General features: G+C 37.9%; 1 protein-coding gene across 1 annotated transcript; it reads right to left on the reverse strand.

The window, feature by feature from the left end:
• Positions 1 to 2,361: 2,361 nt before the first annotated feature.
• SNAI2 (snail family transcriptional repressor 2) lies at positions 2,362 to 5,859 on the reverse strand. Its single transcript, XM_032775195.2, has 3 exons — positions 5,605 to 5,859; positions 4,467 to 5,012; positions 2,362 to 3,533 (listed from the first exon to the last, which is right to left on the reverse strand). The coding sequence occupies exons 1-3, from the start codon at positions 5,681 to 5,683 to the stop codon at positions 3,352 to 3,354; spliced, it is 807 nt and encodes a 268-aa protein (XP_032631086.1). The 5' UTR covers positions 5,684 to 5,859; the 3' UTR covers positions 2,362 to 3,351.
• Positions 5,860 to 13,956: the final 8,097 nt, after the last annotated feature.

Raw genomic sequence — 13,956 nt, forward strand, 5'->3', positions numbered from 1 at the left:
TGCATAGTAGGGACTGGAGATGTCTAGCAGGAGCTATGATAATAGTCAGAAAGTATTGATGGGTAAAAGCACCAAGCACAGAGCCAAATTCTCCCGCCAACTCCCAGTAACTCAATGGGAGTTGTATGCATGCATCTCAGAATAGAATTAGGTTCATGGAGTTGAATTATTTGGGCTGGAATAAGGAGCATAACTAGGACTAATACAATGAAATTAAGAAAGGAATATTTTAGGCTAAATATTGTGCGAAATGTCCTGACAGTGAGAGTAGCATAATCTATTATGAAAATAGTGTCACTCCATTACTTGGAATACTTAAAACTAGACTGGCTAAAGCACTAGCAATGCACTATTGGAACTATATTTTTGGAAGGAGGAATTAAAGGATGCAACAAGGCCTTTCCATCTCTCTGTTCTACGATTATGTGCATGTCGGGCAGATAATCTTAACTTAAAAGTATCATGTGGTTACTCCATTGATCTTCCAGATCAGTCCAGTAGTTCTTGTGTACAGTTTAGCAAACTTTGTTTTAATGATGCTAAGGTTTGATCATGTTCCCACTGAAGACAATGGCAACATTTTTGTTGAATTCAGTCGAAAAGGAGCTGGTCTTTAGCCTATTTAGTTTTAGTGGGGGCCTAACGAATTGGAAGTGTAAGTGTGAATTGAAACAATGGAAAGTTCTTTTCTAAAGTCAGGTGCGTGGAAGTTTAGAAGAGCAAAACCAAAATGTTTGCAGTGAAAATAGGAACTAAAGCTACATAGAACATTTGTTTACTGTCAAAGCTTTACTTTCACACAGATAAACTTCACTCTGAAAAGGCAAATTGCTTTCAGAGACTTAAGAACTTCAAAGTGAATAACGTGTAAGTGTAGATCAATAGAGTAACCACATGATACTTTTCAAGGGTTTTTGATGCCTTCACAGGCTCATTTCAAAATGCTACCTCACAAATTCTCACTGATCCTCATTGCACTTAATTTTTAAATTTGCATACCTTGCTGCTTATCTTTCCTATGCTATCTAGCTACTTCCTGCAAAAATAATTTGACCTAATGAAAAAAGATCATAATGTTATTTTACAGCTGTTTGCTGTATATGAAAATCTTCATCTGAGTTAGGCTTACTGAAATGCAGTACTTCCTGTGGACAGAATTAAAGCTCTTTTACTGTGCAGATATGCACAAAGAAAATTCAGATGTAATATTCCAAATGCCTTATTAAAGTGCTCTATTATAGGAACTAAAGCTGTAGCTACGGTAAGAAATATGACTATGTTGAAATGGTAACTTCTTATTCAAGAAATCTCTTCCTTGTGTCCACTGTAAGTCTTATCTGCTTGTTCTACTGACAATGTTATAATTTTACTACTTTTTACTCCTGTTAGCATGGTAGAGTATGTGTTACACCCTTGTAAATTAGATCCCAGTTTGTATTTATCTGAATCATAGCTGTGAATTTTATAAAATGTCCAGTGTTATTTTGCATCAGTTAGTGTAATGTAACAGCATTTGTTTATGTCACGCTTTGTCACACTTTTAGAGTCAAGTCCTGGAAAACTCAGTTAATCCACCTCAGAAAAAATCATTACTGTTTATGGCTAGCTGTGAATCAGTATATATAATTATTTCTCTGATTTAGTAGCTCAGGGCTTCTTTGATTCTACATCTGTAAATATATCCTCACCAAATATTCAGTTGATAAAGTCTCAGATGTAAAGCATTATGATTACACTTTTGCTGTCTATGAATATTTCATAAAAACAATTATTTAAAAAAACCCTTTGATGCAATTTATTTTTCTGAAACCTTCTAATAAAATATACAATATATTGTGACTGGAATACTATTTTTAAAGGATATGATCTAAACTCCATGGAATTATGAAATACTCCCATCGACTTCAATTAACTTTGGATCAGGCCCAAATTTGTAGGCTCAATGTATAATGAAAAGATGGTCACAAAAGTGTGGTTATTGTAATTATCCTATGTAATGGGAGCATCTTAACTTTTAAAATGCAATAAAACAAAATGTTTCTCTTTTAATCGGGGCTCTTGGCAATACAGATATTGATTGGGTTAAAGAGAGTTTAATGGTGTTTTAAAATAGACTCCTTAAATGCTTTGTAAAAAAAACATCCCCCAAAGGATCATTTTTCTTATTCATGCTCAACAATCATGAACTAACAATTCATATTTGAAAATCAGTTTCCATCTTCATGTTTTTAATGAAAAAACACTATCTTAATTTGTATGTTTCATACTCTCAATAAGTCAGATAAAGTCTTTGCACTTAGAACAAACAACAGAGATCTTACTCAAAAATGTTTATTTGTAAAAAAGTGGCTAGAAAACAACATAAAATTCACTTCACACTTTCTTCAAGTTACCTATAGATGCTGCTATAGGCAACACTTCACTTTCATTCACAACACATTCAGTCATATAAAAATAAAAATATTTACATTACGTCCACATACTTTACAAAACCATTAATAGGAAAGGCACTTGGAGGGGCACTGCTGAACATATTGCATTTCCTTTGTGCATTTCAAAAAAGGATTTTCTAAAAAAAAAATCATTGTCAAACTCCCATAAACCCCCTCTTTTGCACTTATTCCCGTAAAAAAAAAAGATTAAAGTTTAGAGGAATTATTCCATATTAAAAGATGGGTCAAGCATGCACCAGGAATGTTTGAAGCTACAGTCTTCTTTAAAGGCACAAACTTTTAAAACATGGCAGATAATTTTTCATACATTCTCTTATGTGTTTTTTCCTCCTCTTTGAACGATTCAGTTTTAAAGCATTTCAGATCATCAATAGAGGCCTTAGTTTTTAATTAAAAAAAACATCTAGTAATATTAGACATTTACTAAAGTAAACTTAAAATACTTTATAAGGCACCTGAGATAAATGTTGTCTGGCAAATTCTCTTGGAGTAGGATTTTTATTATTATTTCCTCTTTAAATACTGTTTCTTTGGTTGAAATGGTTTGGCAGGGATGAACTGTTAATCTTTGAAACTTTTCTTAGTAAGAAAAGTCTACGCACATTTGGCTTCATCGCTGAAGAAGGCTGATCATGTTTCTTCCTTATGATCTATTTGAAATGTCATGCATGGTTCTTTCCCCCTCACATTTCAGAATTCACACTTAAGTAATCTAGCAGAAATACTTAAGCTAATTTGTACTGACATTATAAGTTCTTTCACTTTTTTGGGGTGGGGTGGGGTGGGGTGAGGGGATGAGGTTAGGAAGCAGAAGAGAAAATGCCTTTGGGTTTCCACTTATCATTTGCAACAGGAGTGGAGAAATGCATTGGGTCCAGGTCAACATTGACTGCATGACTCAGTGTGCTACACAGCAGCCAGATTCCTCATGTTTGTGCAGAAGAGACATTCTGGAGAAAGTTTTGGAGCAATTTTTGCACTGATATTTCTTCACATCTGAATGGGTCTGCAGATGAGCCCTCAGGTTCGATCTGTCTGCAAATGCTCTGTTGCAATGAGGGCATGAAAAAGGCTTCTCTCCTAAAAACGTTAAAAAGAAAAAAGAGTTAAGCACTGAAAACACTAAGTACCCCTGGGGACAGGTACAGCCCCATATTCCCTTAGGAAACAAAAATGATTGGTTTAAATAATTTGAAGTCTGAAATAAAAGGATGAGCAGGCTGCAGATATTACAGTTACTGCTCACAGCACTGCTGACTGTGTTGAGACATTTCAGACTTGTCAGAGAATACTGCTTGGTGTGATCTTGAAAGACAGGCTGCTGAGGCTTTCTCTCTCAACAGGTGCAGCCAGTGCCAGTAGATTGGGCTCCTCCCAACATTTCCAAATGTTCTTTCTGTTCATTTTGTTTGTCCTGTGTTATGTCTAGAGCAGCATAAATTACTTAAGATAGGGGCTACAACTAGAGATGTAGCAAACAGCTGTTCTGACACAACACTATGCCCAATGTTACACCAAAATCATCCTCTTAGGAAACAAACTTTGGGTAGGATTTGTTTCTGTTAGCAACATTTGTATTCCTTGATTGCTTCACCAAGCAGACACTTGTATAACTTTTAGGGTGTGGAGCTTTCTTACTGATCCTTGGGTAAAATTGATATATATATATTTATACACACAACATTTCCCAAAGCCTAAGTGTGAGCCTGAAGTCACTAAGGCCAAATCATCAGCTGGTGTAAATTGGCAAAAAATGACATTGACTGCAGTGGAGCTATGCTGATTTACACCAGTAGAGGACCTGATCCACGAATGTGAGATATTGTTACAACAAAGTGTGAATTTTGTACTTTAATGATGCTTTAAAAATAACTAGGAAATAACTGCCCAGGTAAATATCAATAACATGTTAGGGACCCTAGTAGTTGCCTAAGACAAAACACGAAAGTTAATAACAAGTTGCATCCTAGTGGGATAAAATTCACCCATTGCATTTCTAGTAGATTTTCTTACCTGTGTGAGTTCTGATGTGTCCTTGAAGTAACCAGGGTCTAGAGAAAGCCTTGCCACAGATCTTGCAGACACAAGGTAGTGTGTGGGTCCTGATGTGCATCTTAAGGGCTCCCAGGCTTACATATTCCTTGTCACAGTACTTGCAGCTGAACGATTTCCTAGACTGGGCATCACAGTGCAGTTGCTTATGTTTGGCCAGCCCAGAGAAAGTTGAATAGGTCTTGTTGCACAAACTGCACTGAAACTTTTCAGCTTCAATTGCATGGGGATCTGAAAGCTTTGACTGGATTCGCTCTTCTTCATCGCTAATGGGACTTTCTGAGCCACTGTGATCCTTGGACGAGGTGTCAGAGGGTGGAGGTGGACTGACTCTTCCTAAGGATGAGGGGTATCCAGAAAGAGGAGAGAGGTCATTGGGTAATGGGGATGGTAGCAGCCCAGTTGTAGTCCACACAGTAATTGGATTGTAAGCTACTGAGCTCAGGATCTCTGGCTGTGGTATGATAGGCATTGGATAGCTCTCATACAGGTATGGGGAAATGATCACTGGAAAAAAAGAAAGAAGAAAGTATTAGGAAAAGTGGAAAATTACTTTAAGGGCAGTAAAATGAATGCCTATAGGTTCAATAAGTGCAGAAGTCAAACACCATGAACATGATCCAATTATATGTAAAGAGGATTAAATGAGTAAAAACTCTACACATACATACTGATACACACATACATACATACACACAGTGCACTTAAACAAGGACAATATGGTTTGCAGATCTATTCAAAGAAACATGCTGTTTTAAAATTCATGCAGTCTAACACATTCAGCAGCCAAACTTTCAAATTGATTTGTATAGAAGTTAGAAATTCCATTAATAACATGCACAGAACAGGAAAAATGTAAACACACGTAAAATAACTGGGTTCAATTCAATGAGCAAACTTTTTAAAGTTGGCAGTGTTTGATTCTGACTGGCACTTACATGTTTCTCAAAAATCAATCATTTTAAGAAGCTAGAAAATGCTAGGAACAAGCCAAATCTTGCCCTGAAATACGAAAACTAAAAGGTAAACCCCTTCACTGCTAAGGAATAAAAACAACTTCAGCTTTCATTCACAGTGACATATGTTTTAATCTTATTACCTGTATGAGTGTCCAGTTTACTGTAATTTGGCTTCTTGGATGAATTGAAATGCTTCTTGACCAGGAAAGATCGTGGCATTTTGAATGCAGAATTTCTCCTTCTTCCAGAATCTCCTTTCAGTTTAAAATAACGGTCCCCAGATCGTGTGCAGCACACAGAATCACTGCTAGCACATTGGTCCCTATAGTATTGTCTACTCAGCTCAATCCATGCAGTAAAATTGTGTAGTGGCAGTGCAGAGAGGCTCCTTGAAAAGTGCTGTAAATATCCACTAGTCAGGTGCAGGAGGGGAGGGCCAAGGTTTTCTTTTCATCCAATCACTTCTGAATTTGCTCAAGCACTTTTACAAACTCAGCCTGTTTTGCTGGGAGGGTTTTCTTTCTCTTTGCAAGAAGGATCCAATCCTTGCTACAAGTTAAGGATTTGGTTCAGGTTTCAGCTCCTCCCATTGGGACAGCTGTGAACAGAGGAAGAATCTGTTGTCAGAGTGAATTATTCTGGTGCAAAGTGGGTGCACATTGTTCTTTAGAATTTCTGTCTACAAAAATGTGTTAGAGTACTTTAAATAGGTGGTAATTTCACTGATTTAAATGCATTCTTCCTCTTTTTTTCCCTAACAGGGAGCTGGATAAGTCATATGAACTAAAATGTCTCTTTAAAACAAGTCTGGCTTCCAGATGTTTGATAAAAGAAATACAATGGAACAAACTGTTCATTAAGGGCAGAAGGGGGAAATATTACAAGATAACAACTCAGCCTGCAGTGCCGATGAGAGACTTTGGTTAGGAGGTGCCTGTTAATGTTTGGAAACTGCACTTTGAAAAGTTTTAGTTGGGAAATTTTGTAGATTAACAAATATTTATCCCTCACCTTTTGAGAAATAGCTGATAGCAAGATACATTAGATGAGACAAAAGCAGCAGCAGCAACAAATGGAAAGGCAGTGTTTCACAGCAGGACACTGGGTTTTGTAAAACCCATGGACTCTGTTTCAGATTCTTACTACTAGGAATACTTTTTTAGTTTCAAAAATCTCTAAAACACAAAAACCTGCCATTTCCTGCCTTGTGGAGATTGAGTAATCATGTCACTCCTTTAACTGCTCTAGCGCAGAATGAAATATTTTCTGCCAGAGAAATATTCCTGATTAGCCAAGAACATTGAAATATGTACAGATAATAAGCAATACCAAAAATGATAGCCAGGGTAATCTAAAACCTTATTAGACACATTTCGTTATGGGATTTTTATAGAAAACACAAGGATACTGCAGGCTTTATATAAAGGCATAATCTTTGTTCTGTATTTCATTCAAGATAAACATCTTTTGAATGTGTCCTAGTTTTTGTCAATTACCCGGATTGCTTTAGAAAAGCCATTCAGTTACAAGTATGCTTAAGATTTAAAATACATACATATGAAAACCTGGAAAAAGCTTAGAACTTCTAGACACCGAAGATGTGACAAACCTTCCAAGCTGGATATTATACATACATTACAAACAGTGCTTTGGGGGCTGTTTTGAATAATTTATTATATATATATATATATATATGTATTAACAGGAGGAGGGGCAGAGGGAAGTTATATTGAGACCACCCCAGTCTTTTTGCAACAGGTGTTGGAATGGAGATATGAGGGGAAAAAATCCCTGTGAATCTGTTAAGACTTGTAGGAGCAAAGTGCTTTGTCAAGCTGCGTGACTTCTTAATCTCAAAGATGCCAAAACAAGTGCAGAGAAAAAGTTCACTGTTTGCAAGAACTGATTTAAAAGATTCAGCTGTTAATAGTGTCTAACTCCAGTGTGTATCAGCAAGAGCCATCACTTGTATTTTCAAACTATAGGAAACACCTACGCTAAAACAGCTAAGCTAAAGAAGGGAGAGTTGTAACAAAAGACAACAAGAAACGTTCAGGTTTCTCTAATACCTTCAAGTGTTTTTGCCTAAGTGCAGTTCAGAGCAGGATTTTGGGGGCTGGTTCATAGCTGGAGGGTAGGTGTAGACTGCAATAAGAATGCAATAAGTGCAATGACAAACAAGCACGTTTCTTCCTTGACTCTACAGAAAATTTGAAATTTCCAACTAATTTTTAGCAACCATCCACACCACTGAAAAGCTCTAGGAAAATCTTTTCAGCTGTAGTCCATTTAAGACATTTCCATAAACTTTGTTGAGCCTTGTATTTCAGGAGGATCTGGAATAGCTGATGTAAAGCACTGTTTTATATACAATCGACTCTTTGTAGAAACTATGGTCTGGATCCTCACCTGGTGTGAATTGGTGTCGCTCCACTGTAATGAATGGAGCCATGCCGATTTACACAGCTCAAAAGATGACCTTATATATTTTTAAAAAGCAAGGGGCCTGATTCACCACTGAGTTACTCCAGTTTCCATTGGAGTTGTACCTTCGTAATAATGAGGTAAAGCAGTATAAATTAATTGCATTTATATAAATTACAAAATCTTGACGTTAGCCCAGTGACTGGACTGCTTGAATGACGTTGGGAATTGGGTGTAAGGCGTGTTATTACATGGTTCTGAAAGGAAATTAACAGCATGTAATATTTGATTGAGGTCTGCTGTCAAAAACTGGGAAAGTCTGAATGAGGACTGAGTGAATCAGAGTAAGCAGGTGTTCTGCATGTTTATGCGAACATGGATGATAGTGTGCTTGCAGACATCCAGCACCAACATGCTAGAAAAGAAGATCTGAGCTAAAGGAAATACAAAGATCGAGTACAAGTTCTAGCTATGACAGAAGATTTCCTTTCATTCTGGAAGCTGGTGGCTCCAGTATTCTGGAGTGAGATAAGTGTTTCTGGCTGCTATTTCAATTGAAAGGCCAAACACTGCACCCATTTCTATAATAACTATCCTTTAATACTTCACCTTTAATGCCTCTCCTGCATAATGTTATCTGTTAGTTAAATATATTGTTACTGCTGCTGTACAAAACAGGCATATGAAAAAACCACCATAGCATTCCAGTGCCTGAAAACTTTACAAATAAAATGTTTAGTCCAAGATTTTCAAAAATATGAACCTGAAGGTAAGTTTCTACAACCATATTCAGGCACCTATATCAGGCTACTTATTTATGTATCCTAATAAAGACATAGGAGCCTACATTTTGAAAATCTTGGCCTAAGTCCTTTCCTCTAATCTGGACAAATGGGGCAGAGATGCAGAGAATTTGCACTCTTTGGACATGGTATATGTATCCTGAGTCATTCAGTGATTCACACAGGAATGTAACACTTTCTGAGAACCAGTGCAACTTCTCATACTTCACTTTTTGGACATGGGCCAATGCTAGCACTAGTACATCAGAGGAATAATATGGAAAAAAATAAAAACAATCCACCTGACAACTCCTCCAAAGAAACAGTTCATCCCTCTTCTAAGCATCAATTACTAGCAAGATCACGGATTGGCAAATAATAATTAACTGCATGAAATATAACAGTGGCAACAAACATAATCAGCTTTAAACCTTCAAAACAGTCATTGTATGTTCAGTTAGCACCTGTAGAGTAAAATATTTTTCTCTGATCCAGACCCAAAGCTGCAAAGTGCTGAGCACCTGACAGGCAGTGCTTAGCATACTCAAATTCCAAAGTCAATATTGCAAGGTCCTAAGCCTTGATAGCCAAGAGGCATTCAGCAGCTCATAGGATAGGCCTGATGGTGTATACCAAATGTACTACATTAGATTTAATCATGCAGGTGCTCACTTCATCCCAGAAGGGGATAAAAGCAAAAGTATCTGGTAAATGACTGTTTTGACTGCAATGTAGCTCTTTTCTATTTTGCAAGTCTTTTCAAACTTCTAGGAAAATTCTGTAGCTCTAATATGAAATATTTATGGTGTTGTAACACTGATGAGTCCCCTGTTACCTGAAAATAGGATCAGTTTTCAAAAACCAGTTGAGCTGCAGAACATATCCATCAAGTGCTGTACTTAATCTGTGCTTTCATGTTTCTCCTATAGCACCAGCATTTATATTCTGGGAAAGAAGAACAGTGACGTGGATGTTGGAAGCAATAAAAATTGGCCCATTATTGAAATAAGTGTGAGCTGCAAATCCCAACTGCCCCTGTGTTTTGGGCAGTTCAGATTTATGGTTCCAGCTGAGGCCTATTACAGAGATAGTGGCTGAGCCACAAATCTCAGATCAGAGTCTCAACTTTTGAAAAGTTAAAGGGGCTTTGAATCTGGGGTACAGGGTGGAGCCCATCTCTAGTATTCAGAGCTATAAATAGTGATTGCTTAGAAAAGACTTGCCTTTATTAATAAGATGCAATATTTGTTATTTGTTCCGTTACTCAATTTGTATTAGAAAGGTTCAATAATGCTAACTTCTGCACTTTCATTTATACCTGTGTGACTTCACTGACTTCAGAGGATGTAATTTACACCAGAATTTAGCCCATAATGATTGAAACTTGCCATTCAGTTTTCCTCCAGAGTTGTTTCTACACAGGGATATTTTTAACAATGGGCTAAATTCTGCTCTCATGTCCATCTGTGTAAATCAATATAATTCCATTAGCTGCTGCTGAGTTACTCCAGATTTACAGATGCTAACTGAAATCTGATTCTAGCCCAATGCATTCTAAATCTGTGTATATCTATAGCACCTATGTGACATGTATTCATTAAACAGAAGTGTTCTATGTCAGAGTGAAATAATTTACTATGAAAGCAATGCTTTCTGCATCATATTGACTTTTACTAATCTTCCAGTATGCACTTGGTAATTGTTTCATAAGAAGAACAAAGGGTTTGAAAATGCTGACCTGTAAAATCCTTTACAGAATAAACAGTTAAATAAATATTACATGGTTGGAAAGAGACATCTGCTGGATATAACTACAACACTCAACTTCTCTGCCTTTAAGGGAACATCTGTGCCAGTCCTACCACCCGGTGGCTGATGAATGCATTGCACTTACATAATCAAAGTATAGTCAGATCCAATATAAATTCGAACCTGGTTTGCTAGAGAGCAGAACTTGTTTTGCCAACTATTGAATCCAGTCACAAATCCTTAATTTAAAAAGTGGGTGATGATTTAAAATATTCGAGATTACATTAGCAGAATGTTTTTGAATGTTTGACTCTGATATAAAGTGAGTTCTGAGCTACTACATGTTTCTTTTGTTGTTGTCTGCTATTTCTAGGAGAAAGACAAGAATTGCATTCAGTCAGGCATCAGAGGGCCAGAATATGCTCTCAGCTACACAAGTGTAAAGCTGCCATAATTTAATTTATGTCAGTTTAATTACAAATATCTAGTATGGTGTTGCTTGAGAAATCCCTGCCCTGCATTAGGCTTTGTCATCCAATTTACTGGGCACTAAAAGTCACCACATTTCGAGTCACACTGTGCACTTCAAACGTATTTATACTGTTGAAAAGAAAGACTCTGAATACAGAAAAATTCAGAAAGATGAAGATTGTACTGTTGGCAACAAACATGAACTAAATGGATAATCTAATAGATCCTGTCTCATATGTCACCTCCATGAATTTTTGGAATTATGATTGTTATTATTTATGTATATTACAGTAGCATTCAAAGGCCCCATTAATTGGGCCCCATTGTGCTAGGCACTGTAGACCTACATAGTGATAGACAATCCCTACCTCAAAGGGCTCTGTGTCCAAATAGACAAGACAGATAATGGGTTGGGGAGGGAAGTATTATTATCCCCATTTTTAAAATTAGGAACTGATGCAAAGAGAAATTAAGAGTGAAATTTTCAAAAGTGCCTATGTGACTTAGGAGCCTAAATCCCATTTTCAAAAGTTACATATGGTACAATTTTAAAAAAAGTGCCTGCATGACTTTTCCGAGGTCAAACAGGGAGTCTGTGGCCATACTGAGAACTGAATTCAGATCTCTTGAGTCCCATTCTGATGCCTCAACCATCTTTCCTCTAGGAACTAACCCTCCTCACCTCCATGTTCACATATTTATGTATTTCAATGTATATTCATACACACGCACCTCTACAGTAATTGCTTTCAGCACTTTTATGATCATTAGAATTATACTGTCAGAAATAAGTTAGCATATATATAATGAAAACATAACATAGCATAAATAATATAATAATGTCCCGGACTCTAGGTGACTTTGACATATACTAAAAATACAGTCCAGCTAGTACAAACAAAAATAAATGCAGTGGCCTCCCCAAAAGGGAAAAAAAATTAAACTCCCACCACAGATTTCAACCCTTGGCACACAAATCCCAAAACTCTGTGCACTCCTCACTTCCCCTAAGACCTGGGAAAAGAGATGGGCTTAGGAGTGTGCCCTGAAGGTCAACTGATTTGGACGATAAGTGAGCCCCAGGCTTGAAGATCCCTCACGAAGAAAGACATACCAATGGCTGCCTTCCTTTTAAACCAAAGGAGAACCAGCTCAAGCACCTCTGCAGCCAGCTAGGACTTCATAGGTCAAAACCAAAATATGAAACTGGGTCTGTGCCATGGCTTAGGAAGGTGATCTCTGGGTGAACAGGGCCCCAGAACATTTAAAGCTTTATAGATTGCTGGGCATTGTATTTGGATATAAAGAAGTAGGCAGGACAGACAGCAAAGCATAGATGTTAGGTACTCATAGCAGCTCGCTCTGCTCAAGAGCTGAATTGTTACATTTTTATCTTCCTGGATCTTTGAAGTTCTTTGCAACACAACCCAAAGCAGAGTTTGTTGCAGTAATCTAGCCCAGTGGCTACAAAGAAATGGTTCATAGTGTTGTGGTACCCATTAGGTACGAACTCTTACAGCTTCCAGGCCAACCATAAATGGGAAAGGTACTGTATGCTGTAACTGCCGTCTGCAAAACCAGGATGAGCAATATAGCTCAGAGATTTAAGCACACTGTCTAGAACTGGTTGAAAAAAAGGTGCAAATTTACTGTCTCCAGTTTTACCACCTGAAATTTCAGACTTCAGAATCCCAATGAAATTTCAAAATTAAAACAATTTCGACAACCTCTGCTGTTACACTCTCAACAAAAGGAGCACTCACAACCTTCATTCATTCATCCAAATGCATTCAGCTAATAACATTTTTGTCTTACCTGAGTGGAGTTTATGCCAGTTTGCCTCATCCACATTCCCACCTTCTGCCAGCCAATGGGGAAAAATAAAAAATAGTAAATTGATTTTTTAAAAACTAAGATTTAGAGTTAAGTGTTACCCCCATATGGATGCAATTGGAGGCCCAACACCTCCCTGTCTCTCTTGGTGGATGCGTATGCATGTAGAAGAGGCAGGATGACAAGATGACACTGTGCAGAGCCCCACATTATGAGCTCCCACAGGGAGGAGAGGATGTAGCCACTATGACGTTCTGGGGCCTCTTGAGCAGGAATTAAACAACAAGGCTGCAGGCAGATCAGCAAAACTACACACTCAATAGGCTGCTGATTGAACTAACAAAACCAGCAGTCTGTGGTTGATGATTTAAAGTATGATATGTATCCATTTCTAGATGTAAATTAACAGTCACAGACAAGAATACTGCTCCATGCTGTACCTTGTCCTGCACTGCAGGGAGATTTTTAGTGGTATCGCTCATTAGCGTATGCTGAAGGAGATGAAAGAATCAGTGATGTTTGAATCTCTCAAGATTCCCATCCCTAACTTCCACAGGTTATCTAAACCCCTTTGCTTCTAAATGGGACCAGGGTCAGGATTTACAGAGAAATGATCCAGTGATTGGGACACTAGCCTAGAACTTGGGAGACCTGAATTCAAGACTCTGCTCTATCACAGACTTCCTGTGTGACTTTGGGCAAGCCACTTAGCCTCTCTCTGCCTCGGTTCCCCATCTGTAAAATGGGGATAATAGCACTTCCCCATCTCACAGTGGTGCTATGAGAATAGATCCATTAAAGATTGGGAAGTATTATCATAATGGGGCCATATAAATATCTTAGATTAATTGGGTTTACAAAGTCTGGGACACAGGTTAAAAGTGGAGCAAGCATGCAACTGGGTAACTGAGGCAGGGAGAATGGGAAGACAGAGTTGCAGCAAAGGGTCTGGAGTTTTCTTTCCACTATCTGGTTCTCCAGTTGCTGAAGAAAAAGTGGTGCAGCACCCTGCTGCCCCCCTATTCTCTGTCACACCACCACTCACCCACACACTTCTCAATCTACTGCCAGGAGATGTTAGAATATCTGTGGGGAGGTGTGATGGAGGTGGGTCCTGGATGTTGAAACTTGGCCTTTGGTCATGTGCCTCACAGCAGAGCTGAGAGATAGCCCTGACAAAGTACCATCCCTATCATGTGTGTATTGCTTCATTTCATGTGTTGAAATCAAAAC

This window comes from Chelonoidis abingdonii, chromosome 2, assembly GCF_003597395.2.
Source record: "Chelonoidis abingdonii isolate Lonesome George chromosome 2, CheloAbing_2.0, whole genome shotgun sequence".
In the NCBI taxonomy this organism is placed as follows: domain Eukaryota; kingdom Metazoa; phylum Chordata; order Testudines; family Testudinidae; genus Chelonoidis; species Chelonoidis abingdonii.

Bases quoted from the DNA above. Each gene is read 5' to 3' on its own strand.
- SNAI2 (XM_032775195.2), bottom strand. From the start codon at position 5,683: ATGCCACGATCTTTCCTGGTCAAGAAGCATTTCAATTCATCCAAGAAG. The intron at 5,013-5,604 runs GTAATAAGATTA...CTTTTTTTCCAG, and splicing joins TAAACTGGACACTCATACAG to TGATCATTTCCCCATACCTG. The intron at 3,534-4,466 runs GTAAGAAAATCT...TAACGTTTTTAG, and splicing joins ACACATCAGAACTCACACAG to GAGAGAAGCCTTTTTCATGC.